We start from the raw sequence: 27,260 nt of genomic DNA on the forward strand, positions 1-27,260 counted from the left end.
TTACCACTTGATTGAATCGCCCCACATTTACGCAAAATAAAATGTGCAGGGGGGCCGTGTGTATACAGAGTCATGATGGAGGCTTAATGCAGCTTTGCGCCGGGTGTCAATGGGAGGTCTCGCCGTGAATGGTAGAACTATTTCATGTGGATTTGGCTGCGATATTTTCTTTCTCTCCTCTCCTCTCGTTTTTTTTCCCTTTCCGCTCTCCTGGAGGATGTGCTGGAATGCACCACACAGGCCTACACAGTGTTTCCATGTGGCCCCTCGGCTGCAGCAGCGGTAGGCTCTGCAGCTCGCTGGCTGGCTGGAGTCAGTTTGCAACCCACACGGGAATCCCCCCTCTTCTCCAGCCTGTCCCATCTGACTTCACATGGCTCTAGATGGAGCAAATCACTTCTTTTTTTTAATACCAGAAAATATTACTGCGAAGTTATTCAAAGGGTGAGAAAAAAACAGGCCAGTGTTAAACCCATGAAGCTGAACCTCAGATCAAATATGAAGCTATTTGATCATAAAAATTCTCCACATTCATGTATGAATTGGTTTTTGCGTGACTGAACTCCTAAAACAAACAAGAAAAGCCGCAAGCAAAATAAGCACGGGCCCGTTTAAGCAATTTAACCTCCTTTCAAGGATTTCACAGCACTTTAAAGCCTCGGCACTAAACATTACGCGGATGCTGTATGTTTTTAAGAGTGCCCTTAAATAAGTATGAAATGCTGTGTGGCATGATATAGTCGGAACTAACATACCCTGAAGCCTGCATGTGTTTGGTTTGTAATTTGTTGATAAACAGCTTTTCCACACCGCTATTTAGTAGCTATGTCAAAACCATTATGACAAAGGCATGGCATAATTCAGATAAAACAGATCTATTTCATCTCGGCACATCAGAACAGCGCTTATGGCGGATTGGTGGAATAAATATAAATTAGAGCCGCGCCTTGCAAATCATTCTCCTGGTTTATTAACACAATGAACAAGCGTTTTAAATTCACCCCCATCGGTCTTTTCAGTGGATTCAGGAGCTTTATGGCCCGGTCGTTCAGGTGATTATATATTCAAGCCCATACAGCTGAATCTTTCATGTGCCATCTAGCAATGTGACGCCTTAATGTAGATGTTTGGTGCCGCAATTCACACGGACGAGAAAGAAATGACCCCCAACTTATAATAAGTCAAGGAGCTGACTGATGGAGCAGACTGTTGCAAACTGAGATATAAGCCGCGGTGCTTTCAATGTGGATTAGAAAGTTGGATCTTTCTTACTTGAATGTTAAGGCTCTAAAACTCCACCAAAAGGCGCATCTATATTACATTTCAGGAGATAAAGCAGTGCTGCAGTGTCGTAAATACTCATGCAAGTCACCAATTTTATTTCAAAATTTTGTTCTGGGTGTAAATATCTCATGCAGTATTTGCTGATGATAAAATAAAGTTTGGAAAAACTCATGCAAAGCCACAATTATGCGTCATATTGTCTTCTGAAATGTTCAACCATCCATTCAGACATATCTAAAAAGTTGAGTCCAGTTGAGCACGCCATCTCCTGACAGGGGAAAGAAGTACAGCATGTCTCCATGCTGCCAGACTTTCAGGGGTCCTGTCACTGTTACCCCACTTTACCCCCGGTGATACCACAAACCCCGCGTGTTTATCCTCCCTTCTTTTTCCCCGCAGACATTTCCTCCTTTTCAGAAAAGAGCTCTCCTCTCTTTCAGGAGACCCGGAGAGGCCGTGGAGCAATCACTTTCCCAGATTACTTGTATTTAATACACAATGCATCATAAAACAAATCCCTCATCCTGACAGGAAGAAAATAGAACAGCTCATTCGACTTGAGCTTTCCCAATTTATGGCTAAATTAAAAAGGCTTCCAACAATGGACAAGTCGAGGAGAGGCAGGAAATCAATGACCGGGCGGACCGGGGTCTCTCCTCGGTTCTCAAGGAGCGCGGAGACGATGGGAATCGGTGGCGGGGTCCTGCCTTATTTACACATGATTTTTCCTGTCCTTCCTGCACATTTGCTCCGCGATTTCGTAAAACAATAGGCATTATCTGGGATGGAAGGTCAATGTCACAGTGTGAGGCGTTATCCATCATCATCTGCTCTCATCAGCCAAAGCCCTGTCCTCTCCGGCTTTATGAGCTGCCTAATAAACTGCGCTCACTGACAACGAGGACGTTTCTTTATTATTCTATACCCTTGTCCCGTGTGTTTAAAGTATCAGCTTTTACATCTTGATTAAACACTGGAGGAATAATGCAACATTTTCTGTGTGCTCTTGAGCCTGTTGTAAAGCAGGTGCACAGAGGCCAGAGCAGCGAGGAGAGTTTAATTCTCAAAAATAAAAATATTTCTCTTTAAAATCAAGATTGATCTTGATCTTTTTAGCTTAATCGTCTTTTTTTGTCTTTTATTAAAAGTCATTTTATGATCATTGTTTTCAATAACCAGTCATACTGTTTATTGTGTGTGTGCGTAATGGTGAATTTGGGGAGGAAAACGCTCAAGTACACCCACATAACAACCCACAACATTTTGCTTCAGGTCAGAAAAAAAGCAGGTGATTAGGTCAGTGTTTCCCAAATTGTGGCACGGGGACTTCCAATGGTCCTTATGGAGTTTCCTGGAGGTCCCCAAGAGGAACACTTAAGTCTAGCTGTTACATTTCTCCAGTAACCCAAGCACAATTACAGTTTTTATTATAGTTCTCACTTTTCTTATTGTTGTTTTAAACGTAACTGCGACTCAAATCTAAATCATAATCTGGAGGTAAAAAAAGAGGCAGAGAAAAAGGTCTTTTCAGCTCAGGTTAATAATGTCATAAAATGGTCCATGAACTGGCGCGCCATGTTGTGAAAAAAAAGTTCGGGAACACGTGGATAATAATACCCGCTTTGATGCTGATGTTGGTTCATTAAAGTGTGCTGCCTGTATGTGTAGTTCATCCCTTTAGAAGCCCCATCCCGACCTCTCCCTGACCCCGCTCACCCTCTCCAACCCCGGGCCCCTGTCACTTTAAAATTTACTGCGGAGAGGAGTCGCTTCCGACCGGGGGACAGAGGCGAAGACAGTCCCGTGTTGTGAGTCTCCTCTCTGTGGGCTTCAGGGATGGACGCGCTGGATCCGTCTTCATGAGACAATGCGCACAAGGGAAACATCACACAAAGTGTCCTGGACGCGCAAAGTAGGGGGCGATGCTTGAAAACCAACACCCCCCTCTTTCGTTGAATCTCTCTGCTATCATATAGACGACACATCCCGACTGGCTGAGGAGGGGGGGAGAGGAAGAGAAAAATGAAAAGTTGAATGGCTACTAGAGGACACCTGGGTGCGTCAGGACAGGAGGGGTGACAAGAGAGGAGCGGACGAGCCAAGCGAAGCGCACACACAGTGAAAAGTTGGGAGCAAGTTGATGCACCGGAGGTGATTTAGTCCCGACCCCGCGGTGTCTGTAGGACAGTGAGGGGAGATTTACCGAGTCAGCGGTGTCTGTGAGACAATATAGTGAGAGAGGATTTACTTTTACCGACCGCGCCGTGTCTGAGGGACAGGCGCGCCGGAGAGGAGTCGACTCGTCCTGCTGCTTGGAGACCTGAAGACACACCGCTACCGAAACACAGCCCTGGTGCTTCTCTTTTTTATTTTACAATGCCAGCACGGTGGAGAAGGCGCTGCAGCAGAGACAATTTGTAGTTTTATTCTTTATTTCACAGACTAGTTTTTGGTTCGCGTTTTTTTTTTTAAACCGGAGTTTTCACCACTTCTACTAACGCAGTTATTTTCCCAAGAGGTTTTAAGTGTCGCACGCCGGTGCCAAAGAGTTTTAACGGTAAGAAAAAACAGACTGTATGGGTAAAACAAAATATTTGCTTTTTTTAAACGAGCTGCACTGAGGGCAAAACATTTTTAAAAGTGACTCGTCGCGTATTTGGTTGTGAGCTCGGTTGAATTAGTAAAACACCGGAGTGTGTTTTTACATGATGAATGGGTAGACCCAGTGTTGGTGCAGACAAAGGGCTTTATGCAGGCTAAATATTTATTCAGTGGCGGGTTATACAAAGGCAGAAAGACAGATTTGTGACCCTGATGGAGATCCCGTTTTGCATCCCCAACAATCGGCTGCGTCTTCCTAATTCTTATCACTCGCGGTTTCCTGCAATTGATTTGTTTCCCAGTAAAGTTTACAGCTGCTGTGTCATAAATATTAACGCATTAAAACAACATTATATCGTTTACAGTGTGCTGAGAGGAACGCTGTGGAAATGTTTTGCAAACGATGGGAGTGCAGTGATGTTATGATTTGCATAATAATTCATTTTTATTTATTGTTATTTGGTTTTAAGAGTGTTGATGTTGTGCAGGGGAGTATTGTTTTATTCGTTTATCATCGTTAGTATTAATATTGTTATATTATTATATTGTATAATAAATATTATTTTAAATTTCTGTTTATAAAAACAAACATTGAAAATAAATATATTTTGCAAATGTATTCGATGAAGCTACATTTGCAGAAACGAATTTAAACGTCAGCTAAAGTCAATTTAAATCCAAAATAATTCAGCAACATATTTTAAAATTCGTTTTTACTCGCAAAATATTATCAAACTTCGTTACATTACGTATTTTTTTGTAGCCATATTTTTTTATCCTATTAGTTAATTAATTTATTATATATTTTAGGGGGTTTACACACTTGGTATTGGGACTGATTTATTGTTGCTGAAAAACATTCTAATATAATTGACATTTTTTTATTACTGCAATGAGATAATTCTTTGAGAGCTCCCTCAAGGGTAAACAAAAAAATAAATGCCACAGATATATAAAACAATTTTATTTAGTTTTATTTAATTTATTGTCAGCCTATTATTTTGTGGTAATAAAAAAGAAATGGAGAAATTTCCTTAGAGATTACTGTTGAAATAATAATGACCAAAAATTCATAAATGCACACAGCATTTTTATATCACAAAGGAATTTTAGGTGATTAACATAGAGTTTGTTTGTGTGTGTGTGTGTGTGTGTGTGTGTGTGTGTGTTGCACCACAGAGCAGCTCCCAACATTTGAGTCTTATTTCTCTGTGGGAGGTATGTGGTTAGTCAGTGTTTGGACACAGTAACCTGGACTGATACTGATCAAAGTCTGATCTCCCTCTTTCTTTCTCTCTGTCTCCCTCCCTCTCTCTTTTCTCTCTGCAGATCTTGGACGGGTCAGGCCATGTAAAATTTTGCGTGGATGCCAGCAAGCCAGATATCGGGAGCTGGCTGAAGTACATCCAGTTTGCCCCTGCGGCCAAGCAGCATAACCTGACAGCGTGCCAGATAGATGATCAGGTACGTGGAGACACTCACAGCCTGCTTGGCTGAACAACCTCAACAAAATACAAGATGAATATGATCTGAGGAAAAAAAAGAGAGAAAGAAAAAAAAACATGTGGATGACTTGATTTCGAACTCCCACATGATTTCGAACTCCATGTGTCTGAATCTCTCTGTCTGGCTGGATGAATCAAGTGCAACTGAGAGTCATTCATTATTTTTTTTTAACTTTGCTCCAATGCCAGAAGGCTTCCCTGTATTTTCCGATGGCTGTCCTGTCTGCGTGCTGTTGTGTTAAAAGGTGTTATTGTGATCCAAGTCAGATAGTCCCATGAGCAGCTGGCCCACCCTGCCTTCAATTCTCACACACACACTCACACACACACACAGCTCTCCCCCACGCTGCACCGCAGAGACTCCTTGCTATCTGTGTGTGTTTTCTTTCTGTAATTGTGCTCTGGCTTCTGCCGTGCAAGGACCACAGGGCAGGATCAGAGGCTGCCCGCCGAGATGATAGTTCCGCACACTTCCCAGTCACGCTTGCGATATAAACTCTTAGATATGCCAGGAATGTCACAGTCCTTTTGCTGCTCACCTGGCTGTACAGAGAGGTGCGTGCTGCACACATGGGGGCCTGTTCACCTCAGTAATCCCACGGCCAGACGCCTCTTCCACACAGAGACACGCAGCAAGGCAGGGAGACAAGAGGCTAAACTTTATTTGACATGTGTATTGAGCATACCGTAGCTTGACCCGAATAAAAAACACAATGTAGCCTGCGTGTGTGTCATCACTTCTCACTGGTGGTCCGTCTAGGTCACTTGTTGAGTGATTTTCAGTCATAAGTACATGACAGTGGAGTATTTAATAAGTCAATCTAAATATAAATATAAATTGTAGTTACATAAGAACATTTTCATACAGTTTGAAGCTGCATTTAGTTCAACTGGCCCTGAAATCATTTGGAAATCTTTCAAGTGAAACACTAAGAGCTTCTCAGGAGCTAATCTCCTGCTCTTCCTCCACATCTCTGTGTCATCCTCACCCTTCTTGCGCTCTCAGTAAAGAAGAAAGAGCTAGAGAGAGTGAGTGAGAGTGTCTTTTCACAAACAGAATGGAGAGAGAAGACGAGGAGAAGCTTTCCAGAGCTACTTACCCGCTCCCTTTTAAATGAGACAAACAAGCAGAGAGAGCTTTCCTGAGCTGCCCTCTCCGCGAGGTGTGACTCGCTGTCAACACTGTGGTTCTGCTCGGGTGGCTGTGTAAGGCTCCGACAGGTCACGGACATGGCTATGATGAGGTGATTGTTAAGTATTGCACAGTGTCACAACACAGCACAATGTGCCGTCTTTAAGCCTTCCGGCCAACACTGGTGTTTTTGAAAACACACTGTAGCGTCTCACAATGCCTGTCTGTATGTTTAAAATGAATAGACTGAAGAGGGTGGTCTTGTAAAGCCGCTGTCAGTTTTTGATTGTGTGTGTATGTGTGTGTGTGTGTGTGTATGTGGGAGCTTACAATGGCCTTTATGTGCATTTACTTGTTGTGAGTGTGAGAAGTGTTTTATTGTGTCTCTTGAGTGTGTGCACACACCTGTAACTGCCTCCGTTATTAGATGTATGCATGTGTGGACTTTAATATGTTTTTGTGTGTGTGTGTGTGTGTGTGTGTGTGTGTGTGTTTGTGTGCACACTCTGCAGGACTGTGAATTGTTCATTGCGGTTCAGATGACTCCCCACGCTCCTCATTCCAAGCTGGAAATGTTCAAACACACAGTACCTGATTCCAACAGGTTTTTACTGCCACAGAGAAGTGCTGAGTCTAAACCCAGCCTGAAACCACATATTACACACCCGCTGCACAACGTGTACCATCACCAGATTTCCACAGACCGAGCTACCCAGGGTTTACATATCCCCTGTCCTGTTAAATCCCCCCCCCACCCCCCTCAGAACGACTCCTCTCGCTCCGTGCCATCGGCGGAGATGACTTGTTGCACGATTTATTTTAAGACAGTGTCACACAACGGCAGCAATTTCCAGGTGTGGTGGTCGTTATTTGGTCCTGGTTCTTTTCAAGCACCAATTTAGCCCTGCCATCATGGGAGTAAAACTGGCCTCCCTCTTCTTATTTCTGACCCAGTTCTGTTTATCATAAAACTTTATGAGCAGTCTCAGGAGGGTGAGGGAGCGAGAGAGGAATGAATGAGTGAGGAGAAGGAGGAAAAAGCCTGTTTTGTCTTACAGGAGGAAACTGTTTGGGATCCTCATTCTGCTTTTCCTTTCTCTTTCTGTTTTGCAGTAAATTTTTATCCAGTCAGCTCGATTTTGATGGCAAAAAAAAAGCAAACGTGCAAATATTAACAAAAGAATTTAGATGGTATTTGTAGTATTAGCAAGTGAAATCAATTCTCTACAGTCATGAAACTGATATGCAATCTTCTCTATAGTTTTAATTTCACAAATATCTGACATTCAATTCAAAAGATGCTCTTGCTCTGAAGGTAAATTTAAAAAGCAGGTATTTGGAGAGGGACTTAAATGACTCTAAAACATTAAGTCACTGTAGTTGTTTTAATTTAATGTGTCTAAAATTGCAGGTTATATTTGTTTTTCTCTGTTCCTTCAATTTGTTGCACATTCAGTATTCTAACCAAACACACAGGGACAGCCTTTATTCACATGGCCTTTCTGTTTTATTGCTTTATATATGTGACACAGCAGAGTGGAAAGAAACAGGACTAAATGGAGAGGGAGGATATGGCAGTTGTCGCAGCTTGTGAGTCACTGAAATCTGTAATTAAGTCAGTGTGGTGTAACTCCAAGGTTTGAATTCAGTCCTTTACAAATAAAAACAGCTCTCTGAAGAAATCCAATTAATTAGAGTATAAAAATAGTTGTGTTTTTTATTCTGGTTCCGATTGAAACCTTCAACCAATGTTTTTCTTCAGCATTCCGAAAAAAATAATTAATGGAAATTTAATTGTAGTTAATTTGCAATCTTTGGCCTGCGACCTGCTGTTTGTGTCCAACGTCAGCCTTTGACCGTCCACCGCCACAATGCTCCCTCAAGCTCCCCTGATGTCCTCGTTTGTTTGCTGATGCACTGAGCTGAGCGACGCAGCCCGAGCGTCGCTCGCGTAGATCCGTCCATAATCAGCATGTTTTGTCGTTAAGATAATTAGGGCAATTAGTGCTGAAAAACCCTCCACTGCGCTCCTCGTTCTAGCGATTCAACTGAAGGGAAAATGGATTAAAAGTGTAATTAGCATCATCCAACGAGGCCCTGAAGAGCCTTTCATAAGACAGTGCAGAGGGATATGAGCGTTAATCTCATCCGCTCTATTGATTCTCACTCAGTATTGAGTGGGATGAAGTGGCTGAGGGGCATATTAGTGAAACACTGACAGTCATCGACTATGTAAATACAATGGAGGGGAAATCATGCAGTGATTGTAACTCACTGACATAATCGCTTTGGGCTTATTCAGTTATGAAAAACGCACATGGATTGATTATAAAAAGAGATATGTCTATAAAAAAATATCTATATTGCACATGTAAAAACCATCCTGGGAAAACCTTGTAAATCCAACACTGATCATTTACACAAGATGCTTCTTATTGAGACCACAGAGAACTAAAACACCTAAAAAAAAAGGCAATTTAAGAGATGCAGAGTTTCCACATGACATTGACGAGCTGTTGTCCATGAGATACCAGAAAGTCTCTGCTTCCCCGTAAGGTCACTTTCCCACAGCGGACTTAATCTAACATGCATACAGCCATGTTGGCTTCCTTACATGTTCATCCAATTTGCTGGAAACAGCTGCACATTGTGTGCTCGTACCCTTTATTGCTATCTAAGTCACGAGATGGTTTTGTTTGAAAGCCAAGTGATGCCGCCTGCCAAACGCACTGTACATGTTGCATGACCCTGATAGCTACGGGGAGGTTGCAACACATGTGATCATGCAGTGTTGCGTTACTGCTTAGCAAGCACAGGTAAACAATACAGTGGGCATTCCTCTTGAATTTGATCATTTATTTGTCCAGAAATAAAGAATATTAGGAGTTTTGACTGAGGTATAAACCTTGGTTGTGGGTCTGACACATCTTCCTCTTCCCGAGCTTTTAGATGTTAAAGTAGCTCAAGATTTTAGCACTTAAAGCAGCACCCCAGACTGACTGAGAGTTCATTGTAGCAGGACAGCAGCGTCAGTGAATGGCATACCTGTCGAATGAGCTCTGTGTGAGCGAGGAGTCGGCCAACAGGGTGTGACCAGGGGGGGAAATGTGACAGTGTTTACTCAGCTAATGACTAATGGTGTCAAGGTAACGAGGTAGTCCGATTATAGCCTTTGATCCTCTCGTGCTTGTAACCTTTGACAGGGAGAGTGACAGAGAGAAAGATAAGAAGTGGCTCAATACATGCACACACACACATGGGAAAATGATATTTAATATACAGATAGAAAATAATTGATCAGCATTTCCTTGTTTTCTTCAATGCTACTGTAAAATATAGATTCATGTGTGTTTCCAAAGAAGAAATAGTTTGAATATTGTCTGAAATCATTTCTTTAGCTGTTTTTGTTTGCAGCCTGAGCAAGAAACGGCCTTGATGCTGAGGCTGCTTGCTTTCTCAGTGTGAACTCAGACACCTTGGATATCTTATCTGCAGAATAACCTGTTATTTTAAGCCACTGTTAAACTGCTGGCACTCAGTGTGTGTTAGTGTGTCCATGACACGCTGAGGATGACCCGCTCAGAACTAAACACTGCGCCCTCTGTTCTGGAGCGAGTCACTGCCTCCTTTTTTTATGTTTGTGTGTTTTCACTGTTTATCTGTGGCAGCCCTCGGGGAAGGGGTGGAGCTGCTGGGGGAATTCCCCTCATATTCGGAATCGCCCTCCTGTGCCTGCTTATGTGTGTGTGTGCACTTACCCTAAAATGCATCATGTTGTGCAGCGAGTGCAGAGAAAGAGAGCAACAGAAATGTTTATTGATCCCTATAAGAGGGAGGTCAGAGGTCGCTGACACTTGTAGGCGTTTGCTGGTTTGAAAGACTCACCTGGCTCTTGTGTCTTCCTCATAATGTGTTTCTTAATTTCCTCCTCTTACTTGTAAAGCGTACCTAAAATATAGACTTCCAGTTGCACTTTACCATGAACTGACTCTTGTATTTATGGACAAAGTGGTTTTGACAGTGTCCATTAATTTTTATGTTCCGAGGCCTCGGTCCGCGCCCTGGTAGCTTTCCAAAGAGCCTCCCTCCTCACTGTCAGTATCAGTCTCTCCGAGCGGAATCCCTGCAGACTCACATGTCTGTTTGAACTTCTGCTTGATTGTTTCTAAATCACAATATTTTTGTGGCCTTACATAGGGTGACGGGCACAGGAAGGAGTGTGTCTGTTTGTGTATGTGTGCATGTATGAAGCTCCGTTCACGTTCAAGCATGTGTGTTTATGCTGTAGAGGCTGGAGTTTAGGCGAAGTCATGGATTAAAGCTCCTGTCTGGACCCTCACAGTTCAGTTCCCTTTATTCTTTCTTAGAAACAATGGGGATGCAGCAGCAGACATCAAAAGTGGAAAAAAAAGTTGGCAAACTTGTTCTGTACGGAGCGGTTAAATGAATTTAAATGAAATGATTTAAAGCTAAAATGTTGCAAAAATGAAAACAAGAATATTTTTTGTATTAAATTTGGTGGTTGATATGTAATGTGTCTCTCCTGGTCTGGATAACTGTAATGACTCTGGTTCAGCCCCGTAATGGGAGTCAGACTTGTAGTGCCTGCTTTTTTAATGCCTGAATTTAAATCATATTTTAATGCTACCACAAAGCTCGGTTACTATGCACCAATCACTCCTCAGTTATTGACATGCGAGAGCTCTGCCTTGGTCAGACGCTGCTTTTTTACTTACTTGAGCTCCCTTTACTCTAGTGACTCTCAGTCTAGGAACTTCCTGTGCTTCGGTGAGTCACAGTGGAGCCCAAAAAAAAAAGAAGTACAGTCATATTCACTATTATATCATTTGCCAGAAGTTAGAACAATGACACAAACAACTACAGTGTACGCGACAGAATACATCATGATCTTTATTGTGACCGAAATATTTATCACAACTCTCTGCGGAGCCAGTGTGACTCTAGTCTCCTTATAGTGCTCGCCAGGAATTCAGTCCATAAGCGGTGTACCTGTAATCGTGCCTTCCCATAAGCCCCCCTCCCTGTTGTATTTCTAATAAATCCCCCCATCATCATTGTCATGTCGACGCAGCAGAGGAAGGTAATATGTTAAACCTCCAAAGCATGCCAAAAATAACGCAATGTCTGATTGTTTCTCAGAGAAAGGCTATTGTGTGTGCATGGGAAGCACCACAGTCCCAGGGTCTCTCAGCTGATTCTTTAAATGACTGACCCCCTCCGATTACCCGCTGTTTCACAATCAGCCTGTGTGTATTGTAACTGCAATGAATGCGATGAAATATGCAACCTGACCATTTATGTAGAAATGCTGAAGTGATAAAAAACATGATCAGATTTCGGTGGATTGTGCTGGTTCTTAATTGATATCAGTGTTTGGACGTTTCATCCATCACTTAAATACTCAATTAGCAGAAAGCATTTTGCAGCAGCTTGCTTGTTTTTACAGTTTATCACTACACATTAGTAAGCCTGCTCTCCACACTTTTATCCACCGCTTCTGGCCAACTACGTGCATGCATATTTGTGTGTACGGTATATATGAGACGGTATATTTGTTCAACAGTGTGGTTGTTTGTGCTTTAATTTTGTTGTCATGACGAAAATGTCTTACATAATGGTTAATTAAAAGCTAATGGATGTGTATGTTTTCATGTATGTGTCTCCTTTGTGTGTGGTGGTAAAAATATGACAAACATGTACACATTGTGTAGCCGAATTGAGAGCTACTCCAAGTGACCTCTGCTGGTTTGAAAATTGGGTAGCTCAGCCCACATCACAATGCAGTTATGGGCGATGTGAGAAAAAAATGCAGCCAAAACAAAAACAGCTGCAGCGTCTTTACGGGGCGACAAAAACAGGCAAATTCAGCACAGCGAAAATACAGTTTGACCTTTGCAATAAAACTGTAAAATAGAAGTACATTTTTAAATCATATTCCCTTTGTGTGTGTGTTGCAGATCTTCTACAAAGTCACCAGTGAGATTTTTCCCGGCGAGGAGCTGCTACTTTTCATGAAGGCTGAAGAGTATTCATGTGACACCATGGCTCCTGATATTCATGGTCTGCACCGCACTGTCCACTTCCAAAACCTGAGCAACACATACGCCTCTCTTAAATGCACAATATGCTAATGTTTCTCTCCCCCGCTCTGCAGAGGAGAGGCAGTACCGCTGTGAGGACTGTGACCAGCACTTTGAGTCCCGCAACCAGCTGCTGGACCACCAGAAGCAGCCGTGTGGGATGCCCCCCTCCTCTTTCCTTAACCCAGGTTTGACTTGTATTTTTAAATTGCTATTTTAATACCATTGTAAACTGTGAGTGCTGAGGAGTGACAAGAAGGATGTGTAGCTGGACTGGGAGTATATGACACTGATGATGTAAGGGCTCTGTTTCCCACTGAAAATGAGATAACGCAACAATGACACTGAGGAGTCTGCACGCTGACATGAATTGTGTTTTATTTAGAGCATTGTTTTCGCCTGAGACCACTGAGACAAAATGACAGCAGTTAGTGCAGTGAAGAATATTTGTCCTACAGTATTTGTCCAAGACTTTAAATACTGAATGATGTTAGTAAGAAGAGATTCAGTGTAACTTATACGAGACTGGACCACAGACTTGGTAACTGACCAAGGCCTGTGGCAATGCAAATCATATTTCCGCACATGATCTATGTAATGGGATAGGAGGCTCTTAAAGACCACAATCATACCTCATTTTAAGTTGAAGTCCTTGTCGGCTGTTTGAATTTTAAAATACTTCTCATGTACAAATAGTAGGTCAACCTAAATACCATAACATTTGATTTTTTTCATCTTGCTTTACTTTATCTTTTCTGCTGTATTCAGGAGGGGACAGCGACCTGCAAGCCCAGGAACCTCAAGACTTGCGACCCCTCCACATGTCCCACGGTCTACACGAGTGTAAGGAGTGTGACCAGGTTTTTCCTGATGTCCAGAGGTGAATTATTCGCTGAAGCACTCAAAGACATAATTTATTCAGGGAGAGTTTTGTCTGATGTTCATCTTTATCGATACACATGTAGAGCACATGCGGAGCTGTGAAACAGCCGTTTGACCCAAAGCAAATTTCTAAATCCTGGTTGTTTTGAAATGTTTCCTGCAGTCTGGAGGCCCACACTCTGTCCCACTCTGAGGAGAGAGAATACAAGTGCGACCAGTGTCCCAAGGCCTTCAACTGGAAATCAAACCTGATCCGACATCAAATGTCGCACGACAGTGGCAAGCACTACGAATGTGAAAACTGCTCAAAGGTAAAGTGATGACTTTTGGAGGGGATGTTGAATGAAGAAGCAAAATTTGTCCAAGTGTCTGAATTCTATTTGTCTCCTGTTAGTAGAATCAGATAGTAACTCCCCCGTGTGTCTGTGTGGTTGCTTCCCCCAGCAGGTGTTCACAGACCCCAGTAACCTGCAGAGGCACATCCGCTCACAGCACGTCGGGGCACGGGCCCACGCCTGCTCTGACTGCGGCAAGACGTTCGCAACGTCTTCGGGCCTCAAGCAGCATAAGCACATCCACAGCAGTGTCAAGCCCTTCATGTGTAAGTCACTAAGACCCTACCTATGTAAGTCTACTCAGTACGTTATAATAATAATAACAACAATATGCTTGTGACTTGCCTTTAATAGAAAAACTGTGATGTTGTTGCAGAAATACATTTTTTATCCTTCCTCAGCTTCTTCTCAAGAGTCAATCATGTTATGCTCTACAGGAATTACACCTGGGATTATATGGTCGTCGTGTTTAGAGTGGCAGCACCATTTCTTTTAAGACAAGAGTCACGCAGTTTTATCTGCATCAGCACTCTCACACAGTGCTGATATGGTGATAACAGCATTTAAACTAGCATGTAATGTGACTCAATCCCACTCGGGCTCACCTTAATGTTGCCTCTTACAGTGACCCAGCCTCACCTGCTATTGACGCTACAGCTAATGTTGCTTTCTCTCTCACACACACGCATTTTGTCCCTCAGTAAACACTAACTCCTGCAAGGCCCAAACACATTTTGACCTTTCACATTTTCCCCACCTCACTCCGCAGATCTGATCTCCCTCCCCTAAAGCATTATGACCTTCACCCTTTGCCCCGTCTCTCTTTCCCCGACCCTTCGCACCAACACACACACATAGACAAGCTCACAGAAACTTGTCCACACACCAAATACACACACTCCTTCTCAAACAAACACACCTTAGTACACTCACACATATATGTACATAGGCCAGGGTTACTGCATCTCCACTTCAGACCTCTGACTCCCCTCTTTCCTCCTCTCTCCCTCCGCCACATGCACCATTCCTCACAAATAGCAACCACATGTACAGCCCTCTTCCCTGTGCTCCCTCCGAATGGGAGTCCATTTGCTGTAATCAGCAGAAAATATGCAGGTTTAAAAACAACTAATGGCGGTGTTAAAAAAAAAAAAAAAAAAGACGGAGCAGCCTCAAACATGACGTCCACCAGGGGAGAGACCGTGTGTGTCCGAAGTGTTTGTTTGTGCGAGTTCTCTTGAAGGGCATATACGTGTTTTGGACAGTGTTGCACTGTGCGCACACGTGATTCTGTTTGTATGTTAGTGCACGCTATGTGTCAAGGGTGTGTGTGTGTGTGTCTCAGAGCTGCTCTATCAAAGTGAAGCACTCAGGCCTGCGGGGTTATTAATTTCGACACTCAGCTAGCCACTACTTAGCCACCACTCTCCTCCAAGGAATGTGTTTATAATATTTTGTTTCAGTTTATTAAGAGCTGACGAATACACGCGTGTAGTGAATCAGATCTCACACTCACTGTGTCATGCGTGTGTGTTGTTAGTCTGTAAATGTCACAACGACATGATTTATGGCGCAGGGCTTTTTCTTGTAGTTTGCTCAGGCCATGTGGCTGTACTTGTAAAAACATGCACAAAGAGAGAGCGATAGAAGCAGCTACCCCACATACACACACAGAGCAGACAGATTTAGTAACTGCTTGTTTACTATTAGAAATCATTAATCCTCTGTGGCGACGATACATCTTTTATTTTACACAAAATGTGTTAGTAAATGTGTGCAGCACAAGCTCAAAACGATTCATTTTAGGCAACTGATCCAGACGCGGTTTCCAAATGTCTTTATCTGTGTTGCAAGACGCATAGACAGCTTCCAGAGAGGAAACAGCATGTGCAGAATCAAAGGAATCAGACACTCTTCATTTTGTTTCCCCAGATGTTTTCGAAATGTTTTCAACTACCTTTCTGCCCTGATTGTGTCCGCCAAAGCCAAGCCACAAATACACTTCATTTCAATTTAGTTTTCTGGGTCTATTCATTAAAATAGCCCTTTTTTTTTCATAAGATTACATTCACTCTTGGCTCGAGCAGTCCCATTTGGCGTTCCTTAGGGGTGTTTATTCAAATCTCTTTCCACAATACTTTTTTCCCGCTCTTCCTCTCCATCTCCTTAAATTGCCTCTTGTGCACCTTGTGGCTGGAAGGCATCCAAAGTATGCAGAATTGTAATCACAGTGTGAGCCTAACCACTTCCTTATCCCCGTTTTGAAGATCTCATAACAATGTGAGCAAAATCAATCATCCAGAGCTGCTTCTAACTGCTTTCTGGTATTGCCGGTTGATCAAAGTCTTAGTGAGACGTCAGCTGGAGTGTGGCTGATCTGCAAAATATCTGAAAGTTTAGGTGGGGGCCAAGAAAGAGGAACATCTTCCCCCTTTTATAAACTGCATTCCTGACTTTTATTAGAATAGCAAGAGAAAAGAGCATGGGAAAACAGTAAGTACTTGGCCACTATCCCCCTTTGTAAATTAGAATAAATCACTTATTGGTCGTAGATAATGTTGACAGACTCATAATGGCGACAGATAATGTCAGACGTTGCGGTTTTGTCTCAGGGCTGGGTGTTGTTACTGTATGTCACCCAGGGTCAGACAGAGCGACAGACAGGCATTGAGGGGTTGACTGTGGGAAGGTCACTTAGCGCAGGACAACAGGGACCCAGCTATGGGGACAAGGTGAGGGGGCTGAGGGGTTGACGGACGGGAGAGGCCTGGAGGGGGAAGAGGGAAGAGGGGCAGTAGAGGACGTGAGACCTGTCCCTGGGAACCGGACTGCAGGATAGGATTCATTCAACTCCACTTCCTTCACAAACTTAAAATAGAGCCATTGTACTGCATGAGGCTGAGAATGTGTGTGTGTATCTGTATGTCTGTGTTATGTGAATATTTTGTGGATGTGCCTGCATGTCCATGTGTGTGTGTGTGTATGTGAGTGTGATTGTTTATGGACTCCCTGGGAGCGTCCCTGGGAGGACAATGGGGCAGGAGATGCCTGGGAATTTGGTTTGATGTGCAGGTGATGAGTGGCAGTAACTGACTCACACCGTCAACCAAACAGATTCCTTTTACAATGCCAGGATCTAGACACACCTCCCCTCCTTATTTTGCTGGAAAACTGTTGTCAGAGGATTGATGGGAACACGAGCATATCATTCATACTGTACTTCCTCTGCCTCAGCCTCAGCCAGCCTCAAGCTTGTTAGCCAGAGATGTCATATCATGTGATGTTATTTTGTGTGTATGTGGGGAGGGGGGCTCGGTGTGTACTGATACGTTCTGTATCTGTCTCTGTGTCCCTGCAGGCGAGGTATGCCACAAGTCCTACACCCAGTTCTCTAACCTGTGCCGCCACAAACGCATGCACGCTGACTGCCGCACTCAGATCAAGTGCAAGGACTGTGGGCAGATGTTCAGCACCACATCCTCCCTCAACAAGCACCGGCGCTTTTGTGAAGGGAAAAACCATTTCACAGCAGGGGGATTGTTTGCCCAGGGTATGCCACTCCCTGGCGCCCCTGGCTTGGACAAATCAGCTCTGGCAATGGGCCACAGCAGTGCTGGACTGGCCGACTACTTTGGGGCCAGTCGCCACCATGGCGGGCTCACCTTTCCTGCTGCTCCAGCTTTTCCTTTCAGCTTCCCTGGCCTTTTCTCCTCTGGACTCTACCACCGGCCGCCACTCATTCCTGCCACCTCTCCCGTCAGACAACCAGGCCATGCACCTCTTGTTGGGCCTGGTGCAGAGCTGAGTAAGAGTCCACTGCTGCCTCCAAGCCCTGGACTTCAGGAGTCCCGAGAGCTCCTCAAGGCTCTGCGTAAAGATGGTGGTGTACCTGGCAACCAGATGCCAGGTTCAGAGCTCCACGCCCAGAGCTCCTCGTCCTCCACAAAGCAGCGGAACAAGCAGAGTGACCAGTCCGAGAGCAGTGACCTGGACGATGTCAGCACGCCCAGTGGAAGTGATCTGGAGAGCACGTCGGGCTCTGAGTTGGAGAGTGACATGGACAGTGAGAGGGAAAGGGGGGCTGCTCGAGAAAATGGCAAAGGCCCCAAGAGGAAGGCCAGTGAAGGAGGCCCCCAGAGCCCCAGCCTGACCAGCAGCAGTGCTGCTAAAGACTTTCCGGGACCTTCCCTCATCCCATCCTCGCTGGACGAGCACACGGCCGTAACAGGGGCTGTGAATGACTCTATTAAGGCCATTGCCTCAATTGCTGAGAAGTATTTTGGCTCCACAGGGCTGGCTGGCCTGCAGGACAAGAAGGTCGGGTCTCTGCCCTACCCCTCCATGTTCCCACTGCCTTTCTTCCCAGCTTTCTCTCCTCCAGTTTACCCATTTCCAGACAGGGACCTCAGACCTCCAGGACTGAAGGGCGAGCCACAGTCTCCAGCAGATGACTGCAAGAAGGCCCAGGGAAAATCTTCTTCTGAGTCACCATTTGACCTCACTACTAAGCGGAAGGAGGAGAAGTCTGCCACATTCGCCCCCTCTAAACCAGCGGCCTCCCACTCCCTTGGTCAGGATCAGCCGCTAGACCTGAGCCTGGGGACTAGGGGCCGCGGAGGCAATCCAAGAGAAGATGAGGCAAAGAATAGCCTGGGGCACGAGGAGGAGAAGGCAGTGGTGGAGATCCCAAAAGCTGACACGTCTTTACAGCATGCCAGGCCCACGCCTTTCTTCATGGACCCCATCTACAGGTATTGTTATACCCTGTAGCTTACTTCACTACAATTCATGCTACTATTGCAATTTTACATCACAACATATTTAAACTGCTGTTACACATTGTGTTTTACAAAAGCATGGAGACGTTTTCATGCTGCTAAAACTCTGTACTGTACATGCGTTAAGAGAAATCTACTATTAGCAGGGTTGAGAAGAGGAGAATGAGCGATCCGTTTGAGACTCTGAAAGACAAGTACATGCGGCCGGCTCCAGGCTTCCTCTTCCATCCACAGGTAGGTTTTGACTGCGGCTTCAGCGGGAACTGGGGCACCTTGGGGCATTTGGGTGGAATGTAATAGGATGGCACACACCTTGTTTGGATTAAATCGCACATTCTCACCAGTCCAACTATACATTTTTACCTATCCACTTTCTTTTTCTGTTGATTTGGTTGAGTAAAGTTGATCTTTGATGCCTTTATTGAGTCTAGATTGATTAAACAGGCAGCAAAGGCCTAGTCTGTGCTGTTAGTTCTTGGTCAGGCCTGTCCATTTGAATTCACGATTGCTGTGACTCCTGTCATGTATCCACGGCAACATCACTGTTTCAAGTTCAACGTTAGGTTCCCATATCTACAGATGTGACAGCAGCATGGCGCTCAAACAGTTAAGAAGTTGTTATGAGTCTTTCTATGAGGAGCTCTAATATAGAATGATTGTCCCAGGCTGACCAAACTGGATTAATAAGGATTAGTGTGTGGCTCCAGCCTTATCCAAACTACCGCCTGTTAAAGCCCCATTGTCGGCTATCTGAAACAGATGTGGCAGAGAGAAAGGGCACACTCTGACACGTCTCCCCATAACATGTCTTTGATTACAATATAAAAAATGATATGCTCTTAAAGCAGTGATTTCTGCCCCCGGGTTCCCTGTGCCAGTATTTCCAGTGTGAGGCTCCATACATGTGTGTTTGCGCCTGTGCACGCGGGTGTATGTGTACGTGTGTCTATGACGTGTTGCATTGACGTTCATTTGTTCAATCTTCCCCCGCGGGTGAGAACGGTCCGTCGGAAAGTGAAAACACCACTTTCTCAGGCATATGATTTTTTTTTCCTCTTTTCTGGCCGTTTCAGGTCTGGCTTTTACAGGCTGTTTCATTTGTCTGATTTATGTCCCCTGTCCAGACTGCTGCATGGGCCCAGCCTGCAGCAGCCACATGGCCGTCCCACACGCCTTAATGAGGTGTCCTATCAGTAGAAACACTAACAGAGTGCTTAGGCCATCTTTATGACTTTATGATGTCTGGACACACAAATCATTCCCAGAAACACCAGACCCGGGTAGGTCTAACCCAGACCAGGCAAGGGGCCCTTCTGTATACTTTTGAGGGGGTTTGTTTTCAGTCACCTGACTCGCTCTTGAGCCATATATCAAAAAAAGAGGTTGCAAAGCTGAGGGGACTGTAACTTTTTTTTCCAACCTTTAGTGATTCAGCTTTTTATTTCCTGGCAGGAAATTTTACTGCTTAGCAATACTGGCTTAGATTACATACTGGCATTGTATTTGTAGCCTGCTATAATGAGCTTATTGAACACCAGGAAGTGTTGGGAACTATTAGAGCCTCCTATAATTCCAGCGTCGTAACTCTGCAGATAGGCAGCTCGTTGCTCATTCAGAGTTAATCACATCGGGACCCATCACTCCCTCTGTACCCATATGTGTCCAATCAAAAGCTGTTGATTCATGCGCCACTTCCTGGTTCTGACTGCTTTCTCTTTTCCTTCTGTTCCGCCCTTCAGTTTCGTTTGCCAGATCAGAGAACTTGGGTAAGTTCCTCTTTAACCTACAGTACTGCCATGTGTCTGTACCTCTACCAAACAGACATGATTAATGCATGGGCTGCGTGACAGTTTACAATCACCCAGCATTCGCATGGCTTTAGCCCATCACCATCACGCACTGACTGGACTTGTGTCTGGCCATAGAGCGCCTTTCTCACGTAAAGAAATTTCAACTGAATGTTTAGATTGTGCATCATATATTATTTTGTTGAAATACACCTCGAGTGTTTGAGCCTTGTTTGCATCTTTACATCGAGATATATCCCCTCTCTGATTCACACGAAAGGGTTTGAGCGGGGATTTCCAGCCGAGCTACACCCTGTCCATCCAGCAGCTCTGAATATATGTTTGCTTATTTGGAGAATGAAGCAGGGCTCTTGCAAATGGGCACGAGGAGGGGGGGGGGTGAGCAGGGATGGTGAGCGGTGTTTAGGGGGGCTGCTTTACATCAGCGCGAGGGTAACAGTCTCTTTGGGACACCAGCGGGGGGACAGGGGGGTTAGTTCCTCCCTCCAAACATCTGGTTCCTGATAAAGATCAACAATTGAGAATGCATCTCGCTAATTAAGGCCCTCACAGCATCACTGACATCTGAAGATAGCCAATCAACTGCTGGTCCCAGAGCGACGCTACAGCAACAAGCAAGTTCACAGACACACACACACTGCCCGGGGGGACGGACAAGGGGGTTTCGGGAGGTGTGTGTATGTGGGGGTCTCTTATACAAAGGAGGAGGGGGGGTTATAAAACCTTTGAAAAATCGCTTTAGAGAAAAATGTGGAGCCGTTTATCCTCTTGTCCTTTAAGTCGAACATTTCACACACACAGTATTGTCAAACAGTGGCCTAATGAACCTGGCTCATCATCCATAAAGGCGGCTCAGTGGCCGAGGGCTTTCTGAAGTGTAATCTGTGGCAGACTGTGTTTCAATCATTAATATATCTAATCCATTGGATTGTATGTGTGAATCATTTACTGCTCAACTGCAAACACTGCATTTGACTAGGTTATAGAATCTGACAAAGCACTTTAGCTTAAAAGATTATTTTATATATTAAAAATCTAACATGTACAAAGCTCAGTTGTTAAATAAATTAACTTTTGCAGGATGATTTTCTCATAAAAACATTAGCCCCTGCATTTGCCAGAGCACTACTCCGATGACAAGTGCCTAGTATCCAATTTTCACTCTGCTGCATACAGCCATACACAAATATCTTTGTTATAACACAGACTTTCATTTAAAGCACAGAGGTAAAAGTTGGCCAAAGGTGTGAGATTAAACTCTTAATAGAGTGCAGAACATGAGCGGGTGGTGGAGGTGGTGATCAGACTCCCCCAGTAGATGGAGCCGAGATGGAGCAGTTTCAAAAAGCTTTAAGCTTTCAAAAGTGTCTTATCGGACGGGCTCGACGCTGCCGACAGCTTTCGGCCCTAATGTTCCCAAGAGTTATGGGTCCTCGTTGAGCAAGGCAGACAAACTGAGCATTCACTCCAGTGCCTGAAAAGAGCCCGATGAAATACACAGTGCACATTCAAAAGAAATATGAAAGCGTTTCACCTCCCTCTTCCCCACAACCCCTTTGCCTATCTTTCAATCCATCGCCCTCCTTTCTTTCTTTCTCTCGCTCGGTTCTCTCCCTTGCCTTTGATTCATGGCATGCAGCATTGGCATATTCATAATCAAACGGACCTGACACTCCACATCCTCCCTCAGTGGGAACGTCGACGGCTGCGGCAGGAACTTTACACTCGGCCGTCACTCCTAATCAGCCGCTCCCAACACCAGGCTCCGCTATCATCCATCAGCCCTTCTCTCTCCGGGCTCTCTTTGCTCTTTCTCTCTCCTTCTTTCTTTCCTTTTCTTTCTTTTCTTTCTTCCCTTCTGTCTTTTCCTCCCCGCTCTTCTCCCCTGTCGTCTAGTCCTTCATCACGCTTCTTCTCCGATTCTCTTCCTCTGTTTCTTTCCCCTCGGCCTGCTCCATCTTGGCGTGAAGCCTGAGAGTGACAGAGGGTGAAAGCAGGAGATGAAATGTCAGAGTCGGAGCAGGGCTCTGGTGGAGGACCCGAATCACCATTGATTTGTTGCCTTATTGAAATAAGAATAAGAAACAGGCTGAAAATTCAATACACGCAAAATAATGCAAATTTGTGTGGCCCCTTTAAAAAAAGGGAGGAAAAAAAACCTCCTGTGTGTGTGTGAGATGGGCTGACAGGCCCTGCGGCCTACTGGGACCCCCTCACCCTCCCCGCCCCTCCTTCCCCCTCCTCCCTCTGGTTCTCCCTTCACTCCCCCTCCAGCCCCCCGCTCCTCCCCCATCCCGCCCCTCTCAGCACAGCGATATCATTATTACCCGTGTCTGGCCCTTGATCAGTAATGTCAACATCTTTCATATTGACGAATGTGCTGTCTGCCCGCATTGTGCACAGAATAGTTTACAGCCCAGCAGTGGACATGAATCACTCCTCTGCCACACACACACACACACACACACACACACACACACAGACATGTCTCTGACAACACACAGGTACACAACAAGCACGCGCAATCACGTTCACATACTACGCACATGCCTCCAAGCACACACGTTCACACACTCACACAAAGAAATGCATTACAAATACATCTCTCACACACGTACATATATTTTCTCTTTCACACACATTGATGGCAATTAATCAACTACGGCCACCATGCTGCACATAGTTTCTTGTCCACACACACACACACACACACACACCAACTGACAAGTGCACATATCTCCTCGGAGAGTACCTGATGAAAGTAAATGTTCAGCTTCATTAGTAGATTGGCTGCAGTCCTTAATCCTGTGAGTGTGTGTGTGTGTGTGTGTGTGTGTGTCATGTATGTGCTATACATGTGCATCTTAATAAGAGAAGAAGAGTTGGCTGAATTTAACTTTCAAAGTTTCCCACCTGCTCTCCACTGACCATAAACGGGAGCATACTGTTTTTCGTTTAACTACAAAGTTATGAATCAGTATCAAATGTACTTGTCATACACACATGCCGGGGATTTGACCTTGCGTTTCATGAATCATTGATGAACGTCATAATAAGAATTCGCCCAATACCTGTTTCACTTCATTTCAGCCGGTACGTTGCCTGTAAACAAGGCTCGTCAATCAAACAAGACGTGAACAAATCTGTGTAGAAATTTTATATTTAGTAAGAAGCATTTAACAGCAGATGAGAATCAGGTCTATCAGACTCTTGGTATTTTGGGTTTAATGTTAAGACATCCACAGCAAATGTTTTGCAGTGTTTAGCCTGTGGTCCGTTGGCCTGAATTATTCATTGCATTTTGCTTTTTGCATTTTATTGCACCCTGCAGTCAGAAACAAAAAAAGTATTCAGCCACACTTGCAGCATTATTGCATGGCTATCTACAGTCTTAGATCCTATGTTGATTAAATAAAGAAAAAGAAAAAGTGCAATCTCACAGCTTGTTGAGATAATATCCTTTGTTTCTGATGTGAATCCATTTGGGCCAAGATTTTTTGTGATGCAGCTTTCAGAACTGATTGAACTCATACATCAGTTTCTTTGCTTTGCATGTTACTGCTAAACGAGCATTCAGTAAACACTCTAAACACAATGCTAACCTGTCCTTCCTCTCCTCTGTGTCCTCAGATGTCGGCCATCGAGAACATGGCAGAGAAGTTGGAGACGTTTGGCTCCTTGAAGCCAGAGTCTGGTGACCTGCTGCGCTCCGTCCCCTCCATGTTTGACTTCAGAGCCCCACCCTCTGCACTTCCAGAGACGCTGTTGCGCAAGGGCAAGGAGCGCTACACATGCAGGTAACTACAGCAACTAGTCTGTTTAATTTTTAACCCTCATGTGGGTCATGAATTAACAATCCTCTATGGCATTGGAGTCTTTTTTTCTTTTGCTACAGTAGAGTCACAGTAAGGGATCCTGTTTCTGTGATCTTTAATATGACAATAGTACAGTTTTTGAGATTACTGAAGGAATGCACCATACTTAAAATCTTTTTTTTTCTGTATAGATATTGTGGGAAAATATTCCCGCGCTCTGCCAACCTGACCCGCCACCTCAGGACTCATACAGGAGAGCAACCATACAGGTAAGACTACTTCTCCAACTCTAAAGAGCCGCTCACATTGTCCTGAAGCTATCTGTGTGTGTATTTATATACATATATATATATGTTGAAGAGGTGTGTGGGTGTCCAACAACAACATGTCAGCTGAATATCATCCTCCTCTCGCCTTCTGCCAGCATCCCTTCGTCTATCCTCCTCATTTCCAAGAAAACACATCATACAACACTACATGCAGAGGAAAATTATCGTCTTGTCAAGAATCAGATTTGCACAATAGCACATTAACTCCCCTGTGAATAACCGCTCTTTTCTTCTCGTAAATATGATTGAGAGCAGCAAACACACTTTCACACAGCGCACTCTCGAGCAGACAGAGAGACAGAGAGATGCAGCTCATTTGTTAACAGCGCACGCATGTTTCCCAGGGAATTCTTGTCTACAGTTAGACCCAAGTTTATGTATGTTTTCTTATGCCGTAAAAGCTTGGAATAATTATCCTGCCGCTAAATAATTTGCCTGGTGAAAAATGGCGTCCGTCGCCAGGGTGACAGGAAGAGGGGGGGCGTGTTTTGAAGCCGGGTTGGTAAAAGAGCAGAGCTGAGAGGAAGGGAGGATGTTTGGTGAAAAATTGGGGTGATGAGGAGCGCGGGCAGATGTCCAGGCCCGGCAGCTGTGGTCATTTCTCTTGTGCATATGAGGCCAGTCTCAAAGTAATCTGCAAGCACGCTGGCTACTTGCCGCATCAAGTGAGGCTTTCTTGCCAGCTAAAAAGGTTATCACAAGATTAAGCTCTTTTTTTTCTGGAATCATTGTCTTGTTGGCAAATAAGGCAAAAAGATGCGCAAAGTTCCTCTGCATTTTTGTTTCATGAGAAACTTTGGTAACTGATATAGACGTCTCCCTGCCTGCTCCCCCTTCCTCTCCAGGTGCTGCTGAGGTAGAAGTAACAATGCAGCAGCAGTTCAGTACACATGTAAAAATGAATCTTGCACATTTACTACATTTGGATAATGAGTAAGCCCTGGCTAGCTCTGCTCTGCTTTGTAGTTACTAAGGTAGTGGAATGTTGGCCCAAAGCTTGGAGGAGGCCTGCTGACCACAGGGGAGAGAGAAAGACAGACGCAGGCCTCTACTGCCCCAGCCTGATAGCCTGCGCTCCACACGCTGGCATGCCATTAAAGATCACTGCTGTTTATTGTAATTTTTTGTGGAGATAACCGGGGGGTTCCTGAGGGACAGCCAATCGAGCGAGCTAATTCCACCAGAAGAAAAGATGTAATCTTCTCGTATAATTTTGCATGAAGAAACTTGGCAAGAGGCTCTAATTTTGCAGGGCTAGAACCAAATCTGTTGCGTGCTTATTTTGTGAGGGAAGAATGCAATTTTATTGCGCTGGCTGGAGATAAGAGGCAGAGCTGTTTCACCTTAAACAAGCTCCTCCATCATGTCTGGGACTGTGGGACTGCTGGGACTGTCTGTATGCGAGTGTGTATGTGTGTCCCACATTATGTATCCCATTATGTTTCCCACAGAACAAACCGCGGGTTCCTGATTCATTATGCAGTACAGTTGTACTTATAACTAGCAGCTTGTGTGTGTTGCTGTTTTTTTTTTTTAATCATTCCATAATTGTTTTAAGTGAAAGGCCTCCACTTTCCCTGCAGGTGTAAATACTGCGACCGCTCCTTCAGCATCTCCTCCAACCTGCAACGCCACATTCGCAACATCCACAACAAGGAAAAGCCCTTCAAGTGCCACTTGTGTGATCGTTGCTTCGGTCAGCAGACCAACCTGGACCGTCACCTCAAGAAGCACGAGAATGGCAACCTGTCAGGTGAGAGGTCTTGAATCTCTGGTTTTGTAGATTGTGGAAAGATGATTAGATAATAAAATAATTTGAGTTTTCTCAGCTGTTTCCATATTTCATCAGAGAAAATGAGAGTGGCTTTGCTGATTAGCCACACAGCAGCGCATTGTGTTCATAATTTACTTATGATTGGAAACCGTTTTAGGAAGCTGAAAAACGAGATTACATAAATCTGTCATCTACCCCTGCAACAGCACAAAATATTTTTTGAATGAGCTGCTTTCATCAGTGGCGCAGCTTATGGGTTTCATCAGTTGCATCACTCTGACTCTGAATCAGCAGAACGAGCAGTGACACCTTGCCAACAGCTGAGAGCAACAGTCCTCAGAGGAGGTTTCTTAATCTTCTTAATCAGACACAATGTTCACTCTGTCAGATACAAAATCAATTATCTGCCCAACGTTCCCTTTGCAGCATCAAACTGGGTGTCCCACAACTTAAAGACTGAAAATTGTTGAGCAGGAAAGCTGTTTTATTAAAGTTAAATTCATAAAACACATGTAAACCTCCGTCACACTTAATACCAATGCATTTTGTGTGAAAACACATAATTTTATTGAAAATTTTAGTCAAGACCTCCAGGTTTCCAAAGATGACAAATATGTCACGGAAAAATTCCATGGAAATGATGCACGACCACATTTTCCCCATGATGTAATGGTCCCACGATTACATGGATTTGAATATTTCACCCACTGTAATTGCACTGAAGCATTGGAACCGGCACATACAGAATGTGTCACACACATTTGTGTGACACAGATTTGAAGCTACATATGGGAACTTTTGGGGGCACATGCAAGAGCGTCAAAAACACACTCAGTTCTCAGCCAACATCATTTAACTTACAGTTTAAATAATAAAGTTAGTATTTTTAATGCATTTTAAGGTGGACACACAGCCA

General features: G+C 44.3%; 1 protein-coding gene across 13 annotated transcripts in view; it reads left to right on the forward strand.

Annotated features, from left to right (window-relative positions):
• The window catches only part of mecom (MDS1 and EVI1 complex locus), a 144,174-nt gene that overhangs the window by 111,455 nt on the left and 5,459 nt on the right, over positions 1 to 27,260 (forward strand). Inside the window, exons 1-13 of one of the 13 annotated variants that reach the window (XM_050070148.1) lie at positions 3,067 to 3,841; positions 5,215 to 5,349; positions 12,501 to 12,603; positions 12,698 to 12,811; positions 13,392 to 13,503; positions 13,669 to 13,816; positions 13,950 to 14,130; positions 17,199 to 18,591; positions 18,762 to 18,852; positions 20,358 to 20,384; positions 24,057 to 24,223; positions 24,433 to 24,510; positions 26,154 to 26,323. In XM_050070148.1, the coding sequence (XP_049926105.1) occupies positions 12,555 to 12,603; positions 12,698 to 12,811; positions 13,392 to 13,503; positions 13,669 to 13,816; positions 13,950 to 14,130; positions 17,199 to 18,591; positions 18,762 to 18,852; positions 20,358 to 20,384; positions 24,057 to 24,223; positions 24,433 to 24,510; positions 26,154 to 26,323 (2,530 nt within the window). In that variant the 5' untranslated portion in view covers positions 3,067 to 3,841; positions 5,215 to 5,349; positions 12,501 to 12,554. Of the gene's footprint in view, positions 1 to 3,066; positions 3,842 to 5,214; positions 5,350 to 12,500; positions 12,604 to 12,697; positions 12,812 to 13,391; positions 13,504 to 13,668; positions 13,817 to 13,949; positions 14,131 to 17,198; positions 18,592 to 18,761; positions 18,853 to 20,357; positions 20,385 to 24,056; positions 24,224 to 24,432; positions 24,511 to 26,153; positions 26,324 to 27,260 lie in introns of those variants that run through there. The other 12 variants (XM_050070067.1, XM_050070098.1, XM_050070106.1 and 9 more) reach the window with 12 other exon arrangements.

This window comes from Epinephelus moara, chromosome 2, assembly GCF_006386435.1.
Source record: "Epinephelus moara isolate mb chromosome 2, YSFRI_EMoa_1.0, whole genome shotgun sequence".
NCBI lineage: Eukaryota > Metazoa > Chordata > Actinopteri > Perciformes > Serranidae > Epinephelus > Epinephelus moara.